Genomic DNA, 21,643 nt, shown 5'->3' on the forward strand with positions numbered 1-21,643 from the left:
AGAGTGGATGAACGGTCTTTCACCCAGTTGATGGATGAATATCTGTAAAATAAACAATGCATACAGAATTATTTGGGAACTTAGATTCAGTAAGAATGGTTCTAGCTAGTTATTGCCCTTTATATCTGTGAACTGGGAGAGAAAGAAATAACACCATGGTAAAACTTCCTTCTCTTTTGAAAACAGAAATAGTGAAATAAGGAACAAGAATGCTGAAAAAGCAGATATTGCTGAATGAAAATGAAAACAATTAACAAATTTGGAATAATTTCTATGTCCTACTTTATTATTATTCTATATTATTCAATACTGATGGGCACATGACACAGACTTTGTAATTTGTTAGCAATATAGTTACTTTTAATTGTATTTCGCTTGTTATTTTAAACATAATTACTTTGTATTTTAATTTGACTTACTTTTGTGTCTTTTAAAATGACGTGATAAGGTTTAGACTGGAATGTAGTAGCATTTCTGATCCTATGAATGTATGGATTGATTGAATAGCTCCTAACATTCCTAAACTGAAAAGATAAGCTGGAGAAGGATGGCTTTTTCTTGATAAGAAAAAAATTCTTAGCGTCAACTGGCATCCGGTTATCTAACTTCAAAGAACCTTGTAGTTGATTTACTGTGCAAAGGAGGGTTACTTTTATGCTGTCCGATCAACTTCCCTCTTGCATTTTCTTTGTTGGGTTAACTTTACAAAGGCATGTAAGAGAGGTCCCGGGTTCTCCCTTTTCATAGGGAGATCCCACTTTATCAGGGTTCCCTAATAAACTGATTTTAAATGATCTTCTGACTTGGTGCTTATTAGGAAGGTAACTGAGGCAGAACCTAGGACCAGATTTGGCCATCAATATTGTACCTCTTTTCTCTTCTAGTAACCTTTTCAGTCTCCAGAGGATGCTTTCTCCCCAACTTGTTTTCCTATCAACTGTCAGGATCTTTCTTTCCCCAACCATGGTTATTTTCAACTAAATATTTTTTGATCCGACCATTGAATAAGCCCTAAATTAATCCAGACCTCTGCAAAAAGAGAACCACTTTTTCATTCTGTAAGTTCTGTTAAAACTTCAATAAACCCATCCTCAGATTCTAGTGGAAGAAGAAAAAGATGTTTTGCTTGCAAAATGGAAGGACTCCCAAATTGTTAGTTTTGCTAAGTGATGTTTACCTGTAGAGACGCAGCTCAGAGTGGGAAACCAGTCACTATTTCTGCATGTGGCTATTGGTGAATGGTGTTCAGGATAATACCCCATATCGCAATTAAATGAAATGTTGTCACCATCTATGAAATTACTCCCAGAGTGATAAGTCACATGACCATGTGGCAACTGTTTAGGGGGAATGCATTGTTCTAAAAAGAAAATAGATACATGTGCAGTATATATCTCTATCTATAGATCTCTATCTCTATCTCTATCTCTATCTCTATCTCTATATCTATCTATCTATCTCTATCTATCTATCTATATCTATATATCTATATCTATATATCTATCTATATCTATATTAAAAAATTTAAACACGAAAACAAAAGCTAACAAACTAATACAAAGTAAGAAAGAAAAAAGAAAAGAAAAAGGGAAATGCAAAAAAGGAAAAAACAAGAGCAGTGGAAAAGAAAGATAAAAGACACAATACAAATAATTTAATTTAAATTTTTGTGGAAATTGAAAAATGCTCAGGGTTTTGGGATTTTCTGGTAATTATTCAAGTCTAGCTTTTTTTGACTACTCCAATTTCTGAAAATGGATAAAATAAATGCAATAAAACACATTCTTTTTTCTTTTTCTTGTTAGATGTAAGATAATAGAAAATATATAAGAAAACTAAAATATGTAACTTCTTACAAAATTGTATTTAAAAGTGTGCAAAATTAAGAAAGCAAAGATGTTTGAAGATTCCCTCAGTTGGTTTTAAGAAGGTACAGAACTCTCTTGCCTTTCAATTCTCTTCAGCCCTACAAATGAAATAGAATGCTAGTAGTTTTTTAAATAGATTAATGCTAATCATGATTTTAAAATAAATGTAGGCTGGAGTACTGCAATGTGCTCTACATGGGGCTGCCCTTGAGGAGTATTCGGTGACTTCAGCTAGTCCAGAATGCAGCCGCGCGAGCGATTGTGGGTGCACCTCGCTTCACCCACGTAACACCTATCCTCCACGAGCTGCACTGGCTACCTGTCAATCTCCGGATACGCTTCAAGGTGCTACTTGTCACCCATAAAGCCCTCCATGGTAGTGGATCTGGGTACATCTGAGCCGAGGTGGCACAGTGGTTAAATGCAGCACTGTAGGCTACTTCAGCTGACCGCAGTTCTGCAGTTCGGCTGTTCAAATCTCACTGGCTCAGGGTTGACTCAGCCTTCCATCCTTCCGAGGTGGGTGAAATGAGGACCCGGATTGTTGTTGGGGGCAATATGCTGACTCTGTAAACCGCTTAGAGAGGGCTGAAAGCCTTATGAAGCAGTATATAAGTCTAACTGCTATTGATATTGCTATTGCTACTTGAGAGACCGCCTACTGCCAATTACCTCCACACGACCTATTAGATCTCATCGATTAGGCCTCCTCCGAGTTACATCTGCTGGTCAATGCCGACTGGCAACCATGCGGAGGAGAGCCTTCTCGGTGGTAGCTCCGACTATGGAACGATCTCCCCGTGGAGATTCGTACCCTCACCACCCTCCAGACCTTCCGCACAGCCCTCAGAATCTGGCTATCCCGTCAGGCCTGGGGCTAAGACTGTAACCCGCCCGAATGGTATGAATGTTGTGTTTTAATTATGTATTGTCTTATATGTAAAAAGTCTGTTTTCCCCCCTTTCCTTTGGATTGTGAGCCGCCCTGAGTCCCCCCAGGGAAAAGGGCGGCATATAAATAAACCTTCTAAATCTAAAAATCTAAATCTAATATTGTTGGGGCTTTCCAAACTCATAAAAGTGAAACTTAAAGAAAGATGCACTTACTATAACATTGTGGTTCTGGATCCCAGCCAAAATTAGTGCATTTGATTCTATCCCAATGTTTTTTATTTCTTGCCAGAAAACCATGATTACATTTGAAACCAATTATTTGTCCCACTTTTTTGGGAAAAGAGACGTCACTGTAATATGTGTTGGACCAGGATAGTGCTCCATTCTCTATATGAGGAAAGTCACACTCTTTTCCTTTGAAGAAAGTAAAGACAAGCAATTAATCAATTCCAAAACATCAACCTATTCCACCCATTTGCATCATTGTTAGAAAGTTCTCTTGTCTGTCATTTCAAAATATTAGCTTAATATACTCATATTCAAAATGGATTACCCAACTTTATACTCCATAATGAAAACTTATCCTACTGATTTCAGGTGAACTTCTAAATACATTTAGGATTTCTGTCTTCAAGCTGAAACCATTATAGGTTTGAATCAATTTTTGTTTTCACAAATGGAAGCATTCTGCAAGGACAAGTCTACTCGGGAATACTATCAACAACTAGTATTTACAGTATCTGTTTCACTTACTTCCATCCGGAAGTCCTCTATGGAAAGCCAGAAAACTGAATAAGAAATCCTCCATGAAAGGAAAGAGCACTTAAGACCTTAATTCCTCATTCACCAATCTACCTATATTAAGGCTACCAAAATTGATTAATGCAGTCTATGGCAGCCATCGTAATTACAAATATTTTAATAGGACAACATAATTTTTTTTAATTTAAACAGTTGAAACCTAAGATTCAACAACATGCAAAGTAATTTCCAATCTTCAGGAAATTTCTGACAAAACTAAAAAGCTGATTTGAATAACTGCAATGACAAAATATTTTTTCTGCCTAAGTGATCAAAACTAATCACCTTCTGTAAGTTATACTTTGGAAATTCTTCAAGGCTGCATATTCCTCAATCTTACTGTGCATATTCTATCTATCTACTAAATACAATAAAAGGAAAAAATACAGCAGGGCATAACATTCAGCTTGACTGGAGCCATGATTACCAGGATTGATGTAAAATTAAGGTCCAAATAGGATGTCATATTTCCTGTTCGAGGAGCTGTTATTTTTTTTTCTTCAGATTTGCATCACATGCCCATTCCACTTTGAAAAAACACCTTATAGGGACCACAAAAACCGCTTTCCCAATTTAGACACTGAGAACATTTGTATCACGGGAGACACAGAGTTATTGCAGAGGGGTTTTATGGGGTGAGATTGGGCAAAAAGAAGAAGAACAGGAGTAGGAGCAACTTTGTGGTAGGCCATCAAGAACTTTGGAAATTGTGATCATGTTACATGGCTCATTTCAACATCATACTTGAAATCCAAACACCCAACACTCAGATTGTGATCATGGGACCACAGGGATATCACAATAGCTGCAACTTCATGGATCATAAATCCCTTTTGTTGTTCAGAACTGTTTTAATATTGAACAGTCACTGAATGAGTGGTTTTTACTCAAGAAGTACTTAGATTTATACATTTAGTCACAAATATTTTAAAATGCCAGAAAATGCCTAATTTCTTTATTCTGATGAAACTTGAATGAGTTTTTTATTTCTGGAACTTTGCCAAACTTAGGCAAGGGGAATGATGTTACAGGTTTTTTACCTCTTTATATTCCTCTTTTTAATCCTGTAGTTATAATGTCTTTACCTTACTACACAGCATCCTGAATTAAGGGCTTTTCTTAAAGAACTGCAATTTTTTTAAAAAACTTTGAAGCCTACATGATTCCTCTATGATAAAAAGGGTTGACTTTTAAACTAACTCAACCATGTTCAAACTGAGTACTTTTCAAGTTAGCTAGAGAGCATGTGAGAGAAAACGTGGATCTGAAGAAGAGGAAGGAATATGAATTCAGAATTTAAGAATTCATGCCTTAAAGTTGCCATGGCTGAGAAATACTGTCATGTGGTATAGCATGTCATTTCTATTTTATCCATGATTAAATGAAAATAACAGTAAAACTTTGAGTATTGCATAAATACAGGTGTATACAAATGAATATATATTATCAGTCCTTTAAGATGTGGCATTGAATTTTTTTAAAAAATAAGCGCAGTATCATGAAAACTACTTACTGAGACATTTTGGATATGGTGACCAGCCATCTTTGGTGCATTTAGAGGAATGTTTATGACTTTCAAGCATAAATCCTGGGTTACATATTGTGTAGATCATGTCTTCAAAGTTGTAATGAGTCCACGGAGGCAAAAAGTTACCATTTTCTACTTGTGGGGCAGAGCAAATGACTTGCATGGAAAAATAGAAATATTGTTATGAAGTTACTGCGCTCCTCTGCTTTCCATCAACATTCTACAATTGCTGGTGACCTCTCTGGTACCTCTGCCCTAGACGAAATAATGAGGACTATCTGTGGCTCCAATGCAGCTCCATGTCATTGGGAAACAACATCTAGAAAGGTGATTAAGCTTTTGCCCTGCTGCTTTCTTGGGCTCCTTCCCAAGGTCCAAGGTCATAAGAGATATGTTTCTTCCCCCCCCCCTCGGAGGATATAAAACTGAACAGGTGGCTTTGCTCACAAAAACATTGTTGAAAGATAACAATGCAGTTACTCATCTAACTTCTTTGCTGCTCCAAATTGTTATTACAGTTATGTTGCTTTATGTTGTAACAAATAGTTAAAAGCAAGGAATTCAGCAAATGTAGTCAGTTAACCTGAATAAAATTGTGGTTATTCTTTTCAGCATGTTCAAATATCTATGTATGCATTTGGTTAGAACTGATGCCAGGAAACCACATCTTTACTGAATACCTTTTTCAGTTCTCCTAAAAGAAATTACTGTCAAAAAGTTTTACTGGCATCATACTATTTTAATACCTGGTGAAGAGGCATTCAATACTAGTGGTAACCGTCCCCTGGAAGTGGTAGAAGCAGCAATAGAAGTCTCTGCACCATTGGAAGGAGACAACACGTAACACATAAATTATTACGCAGGTTTTTTCCATTGATTGTTAATGAATGTTGGTATCTTATGCCACCTTCCTCTCTCATACACCAAGTTCTAATTTGGAATTGTAGCTACGGTTTAAAATTTATAATGCCCTTGATTATAATCAAAAATAATTTCATTGAAAAATAATTTCATTTTCTCCAGCTTGATTTAAAGTGAGTTTTTGTTTAGGAATCGTAAATGCGCTTCTATGCAATAGGAAGTTAACCCTGTCCTGAGAGATTTTTGGAAGCTGCAGATCCTAATTTTATAGAGTACTTAGGGACCAGCTGTTGTGTTCTTCAGTTGTGTTTCTAAAAGGTAAATGACCTAAACTTCTCCTGGATAAAAGCAGTTATCATGGGGACTCAAGAAAACCTAAACATCAAATTATTTTCACTACACTATTCCTTATCTATGTGGAAAATATATTATCCTGTTACTTCTGAAAATGGGAGTAGCTTGAATAACTTTTATACCATTCTGCCCCTTTTAGAAGCAAATCATTGCAGGTAGTCCTCAATTTACAACAGTTCATTTAATAACTGTTTGCAATGAAAAAGATGACATGATCATTTTTCACATAACCGTTGCAGCATCTCCATGGTCGTGTGATCAAAATTCAGATGCTTGGAAACTGGTTCATATTTATGACGGTTGTGATGCCCTTTTGTGACCTTCTGACTAGCAAAATCAATGGGGAAGCCAGATTCACTTAACAACTGGGTTATTCATTTAACAACTGGGTTATTCATTTAACAACTGCAATGATTCACTTAACAACTGTGGGAAGAAAAATCTTAAAATGAGGCAAAACTCACTTAACAAATTTCCAACTTAGCCACATAAATTTTGTGGGCTCCATTATGGATCACCTTTGAGGAACACCTGTATGTAACTCTCAAAGTTGTGAAGTCTCTGTAGCTGCTGTGAAAACACAGCTTATTATTCTTGAATGCCATACGCATCTGTTAGAACTTTGACATGTTTAATTAATCTGGGTTTAGGTTTGGACCTTTGTGTAAAAAAAAAAGGCCCAGTAATATAAAGTGAAATGGGAGAAGAATATATAAAAAAGAAGGATTGGGTCTCATAACAGTTCTGAGAAACAAGAAGGTCAAAGCATGGGAAACAAGAAGTATTTTTAAATAGGATATGAATAACCCTAGGTCATAGGTAGATATGTGGTGGTCCAAATATGTAATCTAAATAGAAAGAAAGCAGCAATCAAGGGAAATGAAAGACAGGACAAAGAAAAAAAATAACGATTAATATGTTAAGGTTAAAAAAAAAAGCCAAATGAAATCGATTCACAATAACAGTACATTTACCAGAAGAATTACAGGAAGGTAAAGTTAAATTCCCATCAACACACTTTCTGATAGAAGGAGATACAATGAAATATCCTTTCCTGCATGTGAATTCTATGGTATGCCCATTTCTTATCCATTCTGAGTGTCGTTGTCCACCATTCAAAAGAAGATTTCTGTCACCCAGCTGCTGTTTTGTGAGAATACAGGGTGCTAAAAGAAAGGGAGAAAAAAATATCGATTGCCTTTGGGTTTGAAGCTGATAGTCCTTTATTTGAATTATATTTCTTTACCTAACTATAACTTTATATATGCACTTAAAAGAGTTATTTTAGTAAAATACTAAAATAAAGGCAAAGGTTCCTCACCACATGCATGCTAGTTGTTTCCGGCTCTAGAAGTGCTGCTCATCTCCGTTTCTAAGCCGAAGAGCCAGCGCTGTCCGAAAACGTCTCCATGTTCATATGGCCAGCATGACTCAAAGCCAAAGGTGCACAGAGCACTGTTACTTTCCCACCAAAGTGGTCCCCATTTTCCTACTTGCATTTTTTACGTGTTTTCGAACTGATAGGTTGGCAGAAGCTGGGACAAGAAACGGGAGCTCACCCCGTTACATGGTGCTAGGGATTCGAACTGCTGAACTGCCAACCTTCTGATTGACAAGCTCAGCATCTTAGCCACTGAGCCACCACATCCCCTTAAATACTAAAATGCTATCTACTAAAAATGATAGACAGCTTTCAGTGGAACAGAAGTTGCCTCCAGAAGTTGCGAATGCCCCAACACTGGAAGAGTTTAAGAAGATGCTGGATGGCCATTTGTCTGAAACGGTATAAGGTTTCCTGCCTAGGCAGGGAGTTGGACTAGAAGACCTCCAAGATCCCTTCCAACTCTGCTATTGTATTGTATTGAATCCAAAGCCAAACCAAACATCTTAAAATTCTATTTGGATATGAAGATAACACCTTTTTAGGCAGAAGTAAACAAAAGTAATTCAACAAAAAACATTAAAATCATAATCAGAAATAGTAATATTTAGAGATATAGAATTCTGTGCTTATTTAGAAGACAACATTTCACTATGCAGGAATGGCCAGCAGTGCCTCCGTTTTCATTCATTCATTATTTATTTATGCCAATTATCTGCTTTTCTTTATGACAGGTAGGTTTTGATTAGTATGGAAAACGATTCCCACAAAGTGGTCATATTATAAGAATAGGGTAATTGGTTCCAGCTCAATGAAAATAGACATAAAGCATAAATATTACAAAGTTATGAAATATTGTATAACCATTTAAAAAACCTATATCCCAAGTGTGGCTGCTGTTTCCAGTATTCTGCTGTAGTGCTTCAGGTGAACCTCTTATTTTTGAGCTTTCCTTGAACAGAATCTTTCTTTTCTCTATTTTGCATAGACATATATAAAATGGTTGGCATCTAAAATTCACCTGCTCTCCATATGTATTAGCCTCAACTACCAATGTGCTAGCCTCGGTTGTATGGATGCTAGCCTTGCATTAACTGAATGTTAACTATGCAATCTGATATCAATTTATAATTCGTACTCTTTGAACTCCCACCAATTGTGATCTACCTGTATGTCCAACTGGTAGCTCGCTCGCTCTCTCTCTCTCTCTCTCTCTCTTTCACTTTTGTGCAACTGTTCCAGATGTGGTATTTAGCAGGTTCTGACCAGTTCTGGAGAACCGGTAGCAGAAATTTTGAGTAGTTTGGAGAACCTGTAAATACCGCCAGTGACGGGTCTTGCACCCATCTATTCTCTGCCTCCCGAGTCCCAGCTGATCAGGAGGGAATGGGGATTTTGCAGTATCCTTCCCCTGCCATGCCCACCAAGCCACGCCCACCAAGCCACGCCCACAGATCTGGTAGGAAAAAAATTTGAATCCCACCACTGAACTGGTTCAATTGTTCCTTTACTTACATGACTCTCAAGCCACACGAAGCAATTATTTCATTACATAGCCCACTTACCGAAACACTTTGGCGGAGGTACCCAACCTTCCTTTTTACATGTAATCCAGTCAGACCCTTCCAGATCATATCCAGGATAGCACTTAAACTGTATTCTTTCATTTTCCAGATATTCCTTTTGTTTATCCATTTCAATTCTTCCAAAATCAATTTCAGGTGGGCTGCAGACTGAAGTGACAGTGAGTAGCATGCAGACAATTGTCAATTGGGATTTGAAACCCATCCTTGCTATGTCCATAGTAAAAGTATTGAGAACTCACCATGGTCAGAAGTAGATATTCCCAGAAGAAATGATACAATGCACAGCAGCCAATCCATCATTTGGCTTATAGTAGTTCAATAATTATTTTCAGAATGTGGTCTTCTATTTGTTCTAACTTTTCCAACAAATAATGTCTTAAATATTCTTCTTCTCCTTTTACTTCACCAATTGTGTCCCTGTGTGCACGTTTTACTGTTTAGTACATAAAGTCCCTTTATTTTATATACTGTAACATACCTAGAATTTATTTCAGCTGTAAAATCCAGTTAGAATTATCTTCTAAATTGATATATTAGTTCTGATTAACACTTTCAGTAATAAGAATTAACACAAGCAGACTTTTTGAATAATAGAATCCTATATGAAACTGGCAAAGAATATATTTAAAAATAGCCAATTTAGTAAAAGATCATGATGACAGAAACAAGAAAAAAATTGCTTTAAAGATCACAAGACTCAGTTATGATCTTGGATCCATGTTTTTAAAAAGCAACCTGATTACCTTCTAACCAATGGCAGACTGTCAAATTCAACCAAGAGCCTGTATCCAGATCTCAATTCTAAAATATGCCTGGGGAAAGGGGCAGGGACTATTGAAACCTTTAGGAAATGTTAATTCAATGCCCTTCCCTGAAAAGGGTTGTGCTAAAACTTTCACTGTAGTTAAAACCTGAATCTTCTCAAAGCCTCATTCTTTCTCCATCTAGGAAATGTATTCATTTCTATTTTAAATAAAACAATCTATTGAAGAGTTGCGATATCATTTGTCCTGCTTCAGGAGTATTTCTTGGGTTAGCCTAATTAGCCCAATTCTATACTTTCAAACAACCGAAGCCTTCAGTCTGCACAAAGAGGATAAAAAGTAACAAGACTTTTCTGAAAGAAGACAAAGCATTTTTAGTCATATCATTGTGATGGCACCACACCAGAATGTTCAGAAGACTGACAGGTTCTTATATTTAACCTTATAGAGACTGATACTTTTTCTCTACTGAGTTAGAAATGTTTAAGCTTCCAAAATTAAAGGTAAATTTAAAAGATAAAGGTTTCCCTCACACACACATATGCTAGTCGTTCCCTAGGGGGCGGTGCTCGTCTCCGTTACAAAGCCGAAGAGCCAGCGCTGTCCGAAGACATCTCCGTGGTCATGTGGCCGGCATGACTCAACTCCCGAAGGCGCACGGAACGCTGTTACTTTCCCACCAAAGGTGGTCCCTATTTTTCTACTTGTATTTTTACATGTTTTCAAACTCCTAGGTTGGCAGAAGGGATATAGCAATAGCAATAGCAGTTAGACTTATATACTGCTTCATAGGGCTTTCAGCCCTCTCTAAGCGGTTTACAGAGTCGGCATATCGCCCCCCACAGTCTGGGTCCTCATTTCACCCACCTCGGAAGGATGGAAGGCTGAGTCAACCCTGAGCCGGTGAGATTAGAACCGCCGAACTGCAGATAGCAGTCAGCTGAAGCGGCCTGCAGTACTGCACCCTAACCACTGCGCCACCTCAGCTCTGCTGAACTCTGCTGAACTCTATGAACTGCTGAACTGCCAACCTTTTTGATTGACAAGCTCAGCATCTTAGCCACTGACCACCGCATCCCTAAAGGTAAATTAATTAAAGGTAAATTTAATATATTTTTCAGTCTTCTTTGTTTGTGCATGTTTTTGACTTTGGAGGAACCCGTTTTCTTTTTGCTTTCTTGATTCTTCTTCCAATAAGCTTTGGGGAAACCTTTGCAACCTGAAGTTAAGACTGCAAAACTAAAGATTCCAGGTCACCACACAATGTAACCTGGTAGAAACAGAGCCCACAATTACTTTTACACTGTTTTCCTATTTTCCCCAATGAATTATGAATTTGGGGCAATTGGCAATTGCCCTGATTGGCAAGAGCTAATTATTTGGTTTTGTAGCTTTCTGAGCAGGTTAAAAGCAGGACTGGCCCACAATGCTTAGTGCTCTGATCAACGGTTAAGTCATCCAGTGGCTCAGCACAGCAATGGAGCTGATATTTATCTCTACTGGCACATTGTGATGGTCAAGATAAATGGTCGGTGTTTGGTTGTTTACTTCTGATAGTATAGCAGATTTTGTTTTCCTGCCTGTTGCATAATCAGGAAATTGCTTGGGACATGATTATCTTATTTACTAATTAAATTAGTATATTGTTTTTTTTCTTTTTGTATATATTTTACAAATCATGCACTCATGGGATGATTGGATGCTTCCACATGGTGGGCTTCCAGTGCAATTAATCAGAAGACTCTTCCTTCCTGTCTAACAGATTTTCTGTGGGATGCAAAAAGAAAAATAGTGTGAAAAACACACTTCTTCAATCCACTTTTTTTTTTTGCTTTTACACTTTGCTCTGACTGCAACTGAAATGGAGAAAATAAAGGATGAAAAGTGATGTCATATGTGCAGCTTCCCCCACTCCTGCTATCCTTAAAACATGACTCATATTGTTGGAGCCTCTTCTGGAGCTTGAAGATGAAGAGACGATAATTCACTTTGTGTCTATCCCGGCTGTCAGAAACGGTTCCTTTCTATCCCGTCAGTGGGTTTCACTTTTACATTATTACTGTATTATTCATTTATTACTGAATAAATGACCGTTATTCTATTTTGAAGAATCCCTCCCCCATTTGCATCAGGTTGCTAAGCAACTACTTGAGTAAACAACTGACAAGCTTCTCAGAAGATGCTCGTTGGCTGCCACCACGGGTGCAACGTGCAACTGCTGGAAAACTAGGCGAGGCATTTCCAAATTTCATGATGTGTTATGGTGATAGATTCTCGTTGCAGATGTACGATAAGTTGTAGCATTTTGTTTTAATTTTATTTAACTGCTTCCTCAATATTCATGCACCCCGAATTTGGCATGGAATTGATAAGAACTGGATCCCTGAATATTGGAGAAATACTTTTTACCTTTGCAAGGTAAAAGTGTGTTTTACCTTTTACCTTTACTTTTACCTTTGCAAAGTGTGTCTTCTTTGCCCTCCCAAAAAATATGAATCACCAAGTAATTCAAGCAAAGTAAACCGTCTTTATTCAAGGCGAGTCTTTTGGTACAATATAGAAACAAATGATAGATATATTTGGTATATGTGATACATCAGGAAGCAAGTGATCAAAGAATAAAAGCCATTGATAATATGTGAGATTTGAACAATAAAGAATATTGATTCTACCCAAGTTTCCACAAGTAGCAAATGTATGGCTTACATTATTTCATCCCAGCAGGTTTGTTTATTACTTATATCTTCTTTAACATTATTAACATGTTAGAACAACTTAAGCAGTATGTAATTAGAATAACAATATGCAGGATGCTTTTAAACATATTTCCCTTTACGCAAATCCCAGCTTTCTAAAAATGAGAGTTTTTAACAAGGATAAAAACTCATGCAATGTTCTATCTATTGCATAGAATTTGAATTAAACAGATTATGGCAAACACAGCAATCCTCACATTTTCTTGATGAATTGTAGCTTTTTTAATTACCACCTGGCAGCCTTAAAATTCTTTTCAGTACAATATGAACTGCTCTGTCAGTTGCTACCCTAGTAAACTCCTAAAAGTTTTAAGGCAATTAATTTAACAGTGTATATTTTACAAGTAAAGACCTTGTTTTTACTTAATGGCTGAAAAAAATAATTACACAATCTGTCACATGCACATTTTTAAAATAGAAACAGAGGCCAGAATAGTGTAAGGATAGTTTATAAACCAATGCTGTAACCAGGGACGGGTTCTGGCTGCCACTACTGCTGGTTTGCTCAGGGATGCGCCCCGCACACATGCGCAGTGCAACAAAAATTGCTCTGCATATGCGCAGAAGGCAAAACAAGATGGCGGCGCCTATGGCACCACCAAGAGAACTGATTCGGGGGCATGGCAGGCCTGGGTAACTGCCAGTTCAAGCGACCCAGGCCGCCAAGTTACCACCGGTTTGGCCAAACCAGTCCGAACAGGTAGGAACCCACCTGTGGCTATAACACATGGCCCCATTAAACTAGTGGGAGGCCACTAGAGATGTCATTGATGAGCTGGCAGGACTGAACCAAAATGTGTAGGTCCCAAAAATTCTTGGTTCATGGTGCCCATCATTTCTCAGTAGTTTTTTCAGAGTGTCCCTCGATTCATGAACTGGCTTTGGATACCTTGGGCATCCTGGCACACCGTTTGAGAACTATGAGTTTAACACAATGAATTTGCATGGGAATGCTGTGAGATATTTTACATTTTAAACACGATTAACAGTTTCTGTGCTGCGGATGTTGAATATCACTGTGTTTCCCTTTAAAATATCCTGGTTCCTGTGAGTTTGCTATGGCAACCTGAAATGCCAGGGTATAGTTTGGAACAGCAGTTCTAGGTACTAGAATTCTTACAATGGTCTACAATTGAAAGGTGGATTGGCAAAGTAGTGTACTGTGATCCCCCCCCCCTCAGATGGGATTTCCAGACGGCACACAACGTAAATTGTTAGTTATCAAGAAGGGGTGGGGAATTATGATTAAATAGGAAACCAGTATTTGTGCTTCTGAGCAGATGATAATATATGTCACTTAATTTCACTTCTGAGGATTCTAAAGACCCAAAATCTCACAAATAATCACCAATACAGGAGATGTCAGCAGACAGGATACGAGTCAAGACTGTTTGCCCCTACATTCTTCCTTCCTGATTTTTAAAAGTATAGTCAGGCAATTACACACCAACATACAGGGAGAAAGTTATGCGAATATGAGTGAATTTTTTTATAGGTGAATTAAGAAATACTTAACTCTATTATACACATCTGGGATACACCCAGGGGCCCTTTACACATTGTTTCATAAATGGTGATGATAATGGATGCTTACGAAATCCTGGTTTACACGCAAACTGCATCCAATAATCAGATGCTCTCCAAGATGTTGATTTAGTAATCCAACTCATTTGAATATTGTTGCGGTCCATGTCAACTTGATCAGCTCTACAAGTTTCTGAAGAATAAATAAATTTACTTATATATTAAATTGATATAGCGCACTAAAAATAGTGTAGAATAATTAGAACAGAATAATTGATAGTTAATTTTTTTATTTAAGTCTTAGGTTAAATTATGCACATTGGTGAACTTTTAGGAATAACACATAAATTGAAGGGGCTAATAGTGGTGAAATTCAAATTTTTTTTTACTACCAGTTCTGTGGGCGTGGCTTGGTGGGCGTGGCTTGGTGGGCGTGGCAGGGGAAGGAGGCTGCAAAATCCCCATTCCCTCCCCACTCCTGGGGGAAAGGATATTGCAAAATCCCCATTCCCACTCCATTCCTGGGGCCAGCCAGAGGTGGAATTTGCCGGTTCTCTGAACAACTCAAAATTTCTGCTACTGGTTCAGTCAGAACTTGCTGAATTTCACCTCTGGCTAATTACCATATCAAACATGTTAATTTCATCAAACTAATAGACTTGCTATATCTTACAGTGAGATTTTAGATACTGATTATAATGGTCTTAGACTCTGATCTTCTGAAAAAACATAACTATTGAGCAAAAATCCCTAACTACCGTGCTGCAAAGAAATAAATATATCCATTTATACTACAGAATGACAATTATTGTAACTATGCCCCAATTTTAGCCTTTAATTATTTTGTTTCACATTTGTATGTGTGTGTGCGTGTGTGCATACGTACAATGCATGCTCCCAGTAAGTGATCCTACAGCTATTGACAAATAGAATCCAAAAATAAAGACTAGATCCAGAAAATTAAAAACAAATAATAAAATATGCCCCAAATTACCTCAAAGCATTGCAAGCATAAAAATCGTCTACTCATAATATTATTCTAAAAAATTGAATATATGGCATATTAAGTTGTGGTAGAAAAATGAACATGGCAACTGTGGAAGAAATATAAATATATGTTTTAAAATATAAAGTACACTAAAGTATAAAAATATGTCCTGAGGACAATAAAAACGAGGCTGACTATAGACTGAGTGGGGAAGACAATTCTAAGGATTCTTTTTGCTTCTTTGCAGTGAAGCAAAAATATCAGAGAAAATTGCCATTTTTATGCTTTTTGTGTTATGTTTAGTGTTTTTCTTAGAAGGATCTTTTGCCATCACAACAGGATTTCTCAGTTTTAAACTGTATACTTACGGACACATCTCGGAACCCCTCTCCAATGTCCATTCTGACACTTGGCAATTGGAGTGCCCTCCATTTCATGCAGCCGGTAGCACTGATAGATCACAGATTCCCCTGATAAGAATTCCTGTCTTCTGTTGCTTAGATGCATCGCGTTGCTAATATCAGGTGGAGGGCCACAACTTGTTGGAATCTCTACAATTAAAATATTTAATAAATGGATATATTAGACTGACTAACAAGCCAGTCCTGGGTATAATTGTATTATAAAAAACCATGGAATAAACAGAATGATTTTTTTTTTTTTACTCTGAAGGTCAATTTCAAAAGACTTTCTCCTATTTATCATTGGATTCTATATTATATTCTGTGATTTTATTGTTTACTTGTTCAATCTTTTAAAAAAGCATACACAGATGTATCTCCCATAAGATTTAGTGCCCTTCTTGAAATTCAGGGGGTTTGAACTGGTTGGGTGGGAGCTTGGCTGTGTCCTGATTGGGTGGAGGTGTTTTCTGATTGGTTGGGGGTTTGTGTTTCATGTAAGGATAGGAGGGGTTTAAAGAGGCTAATGGTGCATTTGCAGTCTGGCTTCTGGTCCTCGGCCGTGCCTCCTCATCAGTGTGGGTTTTTGTCTGCTTTCTTTGCGGATGTTTGGTGGTGACATCCTGTGTGGCTCTTGTGAGTGTGGGCCTGGTGTCATTCACACTCCCACACTCGTATCTTACCTGGCTCAGTAAGTAGATTGACCAAGTCATCATATGCAACTTGCATCTGCTGGGATACTGAAAGAGCAATGTGGATTGAAAAAATTGAAAATAATTTCAATTATATTAAGTTTTGCAGAGATAAGAACTTAATTTCTGTTAATGGAATGATAATGATCTATTTCTGCACTCATAAGCTCTGCCATTTCTTTGGGAGTAAATTTTTTTGCCTGTGAGTAATTCATTTTCTTCAATGGCTACTTCCCATTCTCATTTATAGAACTATTTGTAAGCCCTTCTATTTATCCCAAAGAAACATCAATTCATAGTAACTGATTCACTCCTTCTAAAAAAAAAAAGACTATTTTGCACCCACATTGAAATCAATGAATATAATTATTATGTAAAACTTAAATTTCATTAATTTTAAGGTCTGGAACCCTTTCAATATTGGTTAAGCATCCTTTCTATGAAACCACTTTCCTTTCTCCTTTATAGTGTCGATCCCCCCCCCATTGTTTTGGAAAGGAGGAGATTGCAAATCAGGAATAGTAATGAAGCTTTTTCATTTAGCAAGACTCAGGACTGGTAACTGTTGAAACAGCAGCTGTAACTGTGTGTAGGAAAGGCCTTGGGAGGTTGGGCAAAGAGACACAGCCGAGGGAATGGTCAGGTAAGAGAAAGGGGGGTTGCAAGATTGATGTTGGTGGTTAAGGTGTTGAGATTTAAGAGCTGACCAGCTGTAAAGCTGATGCAACTGTGAAGCTGATGAAATGTTAAGGCTGATGCCATGAAGATGAAGCAGGATTGGCATAGCCAGTTGAAGGCTATGAAGGGGCCGACAAAAGCCTTCACCACTTTAGGAGGGGTTTATATAAGGCAGCCACGAGAGGGCGTATTTCTCTCTCCTTGTGTCCGGTATCCATTCCTAAGTTCTCCCTGTAGAGTTAAGGAGAAGATTGCTTACTTGTCAGGTATTTGCTACCACGTATATTTCTGCATATGTTGTATATAAACCATGTTAAATGTCTAAGTCTCTGTGCGCTGTGATTTGCTCCTGGACTGTCTCCTAAAAGTAGCCAGGCTGCCAACCTTCTCACATTGGTGCTACAGGATAAATCAGTTAGAAAAAAACAACCAGATCAGCTGAATCTACTTTATTGTAATTGGCTACATTGGCAGAAATGTGTAAGTAGAGGTAGTCCTCAATTTATGACCACAATTCGGCCCAGGAGTTCCACTGCTGAGCACGGTCATTGTTGTGAGATGCATCCTATTTTATGATCTTTTTTCCCCCATGGTTGCCAGGTGGATTATTGCAGGTGTTAAATAGACGTGTGGTTGTTAAGTGAACCAGCCTTCCCCCACTGAGTTAGCTTATCCCAATAGGGCTGCCGGGAAGGTCACGAACGGCAATCACATGATCCTGGGATGACACAGCCACCATACATACATGACAGTTGCCAAGGGCCTGGATTCTGATGATGCTCCCGTCGGGATACTGCAATAGTCCTAACTGGAAGGACCAGATCTATGTCACTTTTTCAGTGCTGTAGTAACTTAGAACAGTCATTAAACAAGTGGTTGTAAGTCAAGTACCCACACCTATCTTTTTTACAACAGGAGAAACTAGGGAGGGTCTTTTCTGGACCTCTGGCCTCTGTCTAGCTGTGGGATAATCTGTCTCATACTTGACTATTCATTCCCTTTGCATCCTTTTGCCCAGCCTCCCATACCATTATAGTTACACACTCGCCTGCTGCTGTTCTTAAGATATAAAGTATATTTGACCACGAAAGCTGCCTCATTGCTCAGACTTTTCCCCAGGACTTGTACAATGACTTCATACTTGTACCCAACAAGTGTTGTTGTAGGGATCAAACAAGAAACCCCACGAAAAACGTCCGTCTGCTGGCTAGCTCCGAAGCTGCACACCCCAGGCCAACGTTATTGTTCAAAAGCAATATCTGGTATATAGTTAAACAATTATTCAAAAACTGAATAGGAAAAGAAAAAAGAAACCACTCCACAAACACACATACACACCAAGAGATCCTGGCCCTTGACCACACGTGTGACGTAGCACTTCACATTCTATGTTATTGTCCCACCAACTGTGGCACTTGCCCTCAGATAAAATATTAAGGGCAGCCCCCAATCATGGATGCTATTACTGTTCTTCAGAGGATGGCTCTTATGAGAATAACATTGTATTCTGCTCAACTGGAAAACAATACAAAAATATTGGTGAATACTTGAAGCTTCTTCATGCCTAGCAAGTTATTTTGACGTAAGCTTTTGCAAACTTTACTTACTTCTTCAAATGCCTGGATTTGTAACCGGAGGTTAGAGTATAATATGTGTGTTTGCCTTGTCAAAGTACAAAACTGATGCTGAAACTCAGCCAAAAAATTTTGGCACACGAAAAATTTTGTAACCAGTTTTCCCTGTCAACAACTATATACAAGTGCAACAAATTATATAACAAATAATTTGTTGGTTTTTCAAAATCTGCTAACTTTCTCAATTGCTTAATAAAAAAATTAGTTGATGTTTATTGATGAGAGCTGATGAGAATCTTCAACAAAGTCTTTCTGTTACTTACAACGTAATATACCTTCTGTATTCATTTTCTTCTAACCTTATTGTTTACCAATAATTTAATGATAAACCCACACATACTTGTCACAGGCAATTATTGCGTCTGTTGAAGTGGAATATAGAACTCCAAATTTTAAAATAAGATAAAGGTGGTTTTAGAGGCCACAACAGATAAACACATCAATCCTTAATGGCGAACGTCCTGTGAGTTTGTAACTATTGCAAAATTCAGAAAGGAATATCAAGTACCATTATGTATTACATTTCAGCATATAAACTGAATAGACATAATTAAGCATCTAACCACAATTACTTGGCTAATGGACATGAGCTGCAACATAAAGAACAATTCTATTATCTGATTTAGATACAAACATGGTAAATCACAATTTGCTTATGACAATTTAATTTAAAATAATTGATATTTTTCTCTAGTTTTCCTAAAGAGTACTAACAAATCTCCATTTGCCTTGCAAAAAAGGCAACTTTTACTTCTCCTTGAGTAACTTACCCTTCTGGAGAACACAATTTGTCCATAATAGGACAAAAATTACACAGCCGAAACAATGCATGTCAGTATTTCAGATTGTCAATGTCCACCCTGTACAGTTGGGACTTTTGATCACTGACACCAATGACCGTCCTTGGGAAGGTTTTTCAACTCTGGATCCACAGAACTGGTTATTTACTTATTCATATTCCAAAGTCCATAACACTTTTGTGTTTTTTAGAAATCTGCATTGTAAAGTATTAAGCAATATCCTTACCCAGGACAAAGGTTCTTCAGAATTTGTCAAAGGAAAATAAGGGACTCTGGGGAACAGACTTGAAATTCCTAAACTAATTCATTATAAAACAAAACTCATATGGGGTTTTCTCAGACCTGCAAAGATATGAAATGATCTCTGCTAAGCGATGGGGAGGGGTATCATTTGAGCAAAAGGATACTGGGAAAGTCTGCTTATCCTACATTTTGGAAAACTAATTCTACCAGTTATATGTGTTTGTATGTGTTTACTGCTGCTTACTAGATACAGTAAACATACACACTCTCAGTAGGAATCTTCTTCCGTTTTAAAAAGGGATCTGTTTTGCCTTTAAAGCTTCTCGCCGCCCCTTAGTTTAGGGCCTCCCTTAAGTAAAATAAAAATTAAGCAATGGAATAAACCATAGCCAAGAGAGGCCAATTAGAGAATTAGAAAACGAGGGGGGGCCACCCCAAAAGGTCCTACACAAAGGGGGAGGGGCAGAGTAATGAAATCATACTGTAAGAAATTGTTCTAGCGTTATTTATTAGTATTCTTCCTCTTCCTGAGGGAAAAGCGATAGGTTACCTAGAATTTTAGGCTTCTCCATCTTGGTGGAGATCGCATCCAGGAATGGGCTGACGTCGTCTGCTCACTGATGGGACCGAATCTGTCAGAAAGCTCAGGGTGAAGAAGATTTCTTCTGTATCTGAGACAATGGGATGTGGTGGTATTTGGAACTGAGCAGAGCCTCCATTACTGGGAAATTCAAAGTTGTGCTTAAAAGACCAGTCCTGAGCTGCTTGCAACCTCCGCAACATAGAAAATTAAGGTGTCTTCGTGCCCAAATGGAGGACCTTCAATGTAAAGATTTCAGATTGCTCAATTATATCACATGGCAATGAATTGGATGCTGCATCTATGCATTGTAGCACTGGAATGAAAGCTCAGATTTTGTTTATAACATCAATGAGAATAGGCTGCTCTTGAGGAAAGGGGGGGGGATTTCCATCTTGGCAGGAGTAAATCTCCTGTTTTGCTTATCTGTGACATTACTACAGAATTACTACTTCAGAGCCCATATTGCTAGCAGGAAGAGATTGACTCTCAAACAGCGAGATCCCTCCACAGTTTGAAGCTGTCATTTGGCAGCACCAGACGATGCTTTCGACTGACCAGCCAGCAATTCTGTATGTTGGAGAACGATGGGTTCTGCCACTTTCTCCATCTGACTACAGCAACTGCTTTATCTTCTCACCCAGCAACTCTGCCAGCCAGGCAGGACCTGCCCTGATCATGGAGGCAGAAAGAAAGAGTTTCGAATAGTGCAGCAATAAGCCGAAGCCCTTGTGTTTATCTTGATCCAGTTGAAGTGGACTGTCTCTCCTTTCCTTCCCCTCCTCATCAGTCCTGGTTTCAACGGGGTGAAAACCAAAAGAATAAAGAGCCCTGGTGGGACAGTAGTTGGAATCCAGCACTGCAGGCAAACTTTGATTCTGACGGAGCGCACAGTTGACTCAGCTTCCCATCCTTCAGCAAAACGAGGGCCCAGATTCTTAGGGCCAAGATGCAGACATCATAAGCCACGTAGAGTTCTATAAAACCCAATGGGGCAGTGTAGAAGTCTCCGTGCTTTTGCTAATGTCTTCCGCAATAAGCACAGCACTTCTCCTGATGAGGAAGCACAGCGCTGGTGGGCCCTGCTTCATGATGGGTAATGAATACGACTCACCCAGCAGATGAGTTAGGCATATTGAGTTTCTAAATCCAATCATAGCCAGAGACAATAGAACAACGTGGAAAGTGCAGCCCATTAAGAATCTTTGTTGCTCCCGAATGGAATCAGATGGTGAGGGATGGCCTTGGTATGAAGAGATTATGTGGAAAAGTGATTGTTCATTATTTCCAGTGATGTATAAAAGGGAGACA

At 38.2% G+C, this 21,643-nt stretch overlaps 2 protein-coding genes across 3 annotated transcripts; both read right to left on the bottom strand.

The window, feature by feature from the left end:
* Positions 1-83: 83 nt before the first annotated feature.
* Positions 84-10,571, bottom strand: LOC106540558 (complement factor H). Its single transcript, XM_014055721.2, has 7 exons — positions 9,512-10,571; positions 9,252-9,419; positions 7,280-7,471; positions 5,837-5,905; positions 5,076-5,246; positions 2,975-3,175; positions 84-1,360 (listed from the first exon to the last, which is right to left on the bottom strand). The coding sequence occupies exons 1-7, from the start codon at positions 9,570-9,572 to the stop codon at positions 1,092-1,094; spliced, it is 1,131 nt and encodes a 376-aa protein (XP_013911196.2). The 5' UTR covers positions 9,573-10,571; the 3' UTR covers positions 84-1,091.
* Positions 10,572-12,543: 1,972 nt separating this feature from the next.
* LOC148044513 (complement factor H-related protein 2-like) lies at positions 12,544-19,604 on the bottom strand. 2 transcript variants are annotated; one of them, XM_087719180.1, is made up of 4 exons: positions 19,480-19,604; positions 16,389-16,445; positions 15,673-15,855; positions 12,544-14,509 (listed from the first exon to the last, which is right to left on the bottom strand). In XM_087719180.1, the coding sequence occupies exons 1-4, from the start codon at positions 19,538-19,540 to the stop codon at positions 14,313-14,315; spliced, it is 498 nt and encodes a 165-aa protein (XP_087575306.1). In that variant the 5' UTR covers positions 19,541-19,604; the 3' UTR covers positions 12,544-14,312. The 2 variants fall into 2 exon arrangements, with proteins under 2 accessions (XP_087575306.1, XP_087575305.1); XM_087719179.1 differs by having other exon boundaries at positions 15,673-15,861.
* Positions 19,605-21,643: the final 2,039 nt, after the last annotated feature.

This window comes from Thamnophis sirtalis, unplaced genomic scaffold (genome assembly GCF_051295495.1).
Source record: "Thamnophis sirtalis isolate CommonGarterSnake01/CBP01778 unplaced genomic scaffold, rThaSir2_p1.2 scaffold_7, whole genome shotgun sequence".
Lineage (NCBI taxonomy): Eukaryota > Metazoa > Chordata > Lepidosauria > Squamata > Natricidae > Thamnophis > Thamnophis sirtalis.

Coding starts and splice junctions, on each gene's coding strand:
- LOC148044513 (XM_087719179.1), bottom strand. CDS start 19,540: ATGCATTGTTTCGGCTGTGTAATTTTTGTCCTATTATGGACAAATTGT. Junction 16,446..19,479: donor AAATTGTGTTCTCCAGAAGG/GTAAGTTACTCA, acceptor TTGCTCTTTCAG/TATCCCAGCAGATGCAAGTT. Junction 15,862..16,388: donor CAATCTACTTACTGAGCCAG/GTAAGATACGAG, acceptor TAAATATTTTAA/TTGTAGAGATTCCAACAAGT.
- LOC106540558 (XM_014055721.2), bottom strand. CDS start 9,572: ATGATGGATTGGCTGCTGTGCATTGTATCATTTCTTCTGGGAATATCT. Junction 9,420..9,511: donor AATATCTACTTCTGACCATG/GTGAGTTCTCAA, acceptor CTGTCACTTCAG/TCTGCAGCCCACCTGAAATT. Junction 5,906..7,279: donor ACCTTCCTGTAATTCTTCTG/GTAAATGTACTG, acceptor CCAATGGTGCAG/AGACTTCTATTGCTGCTTCT.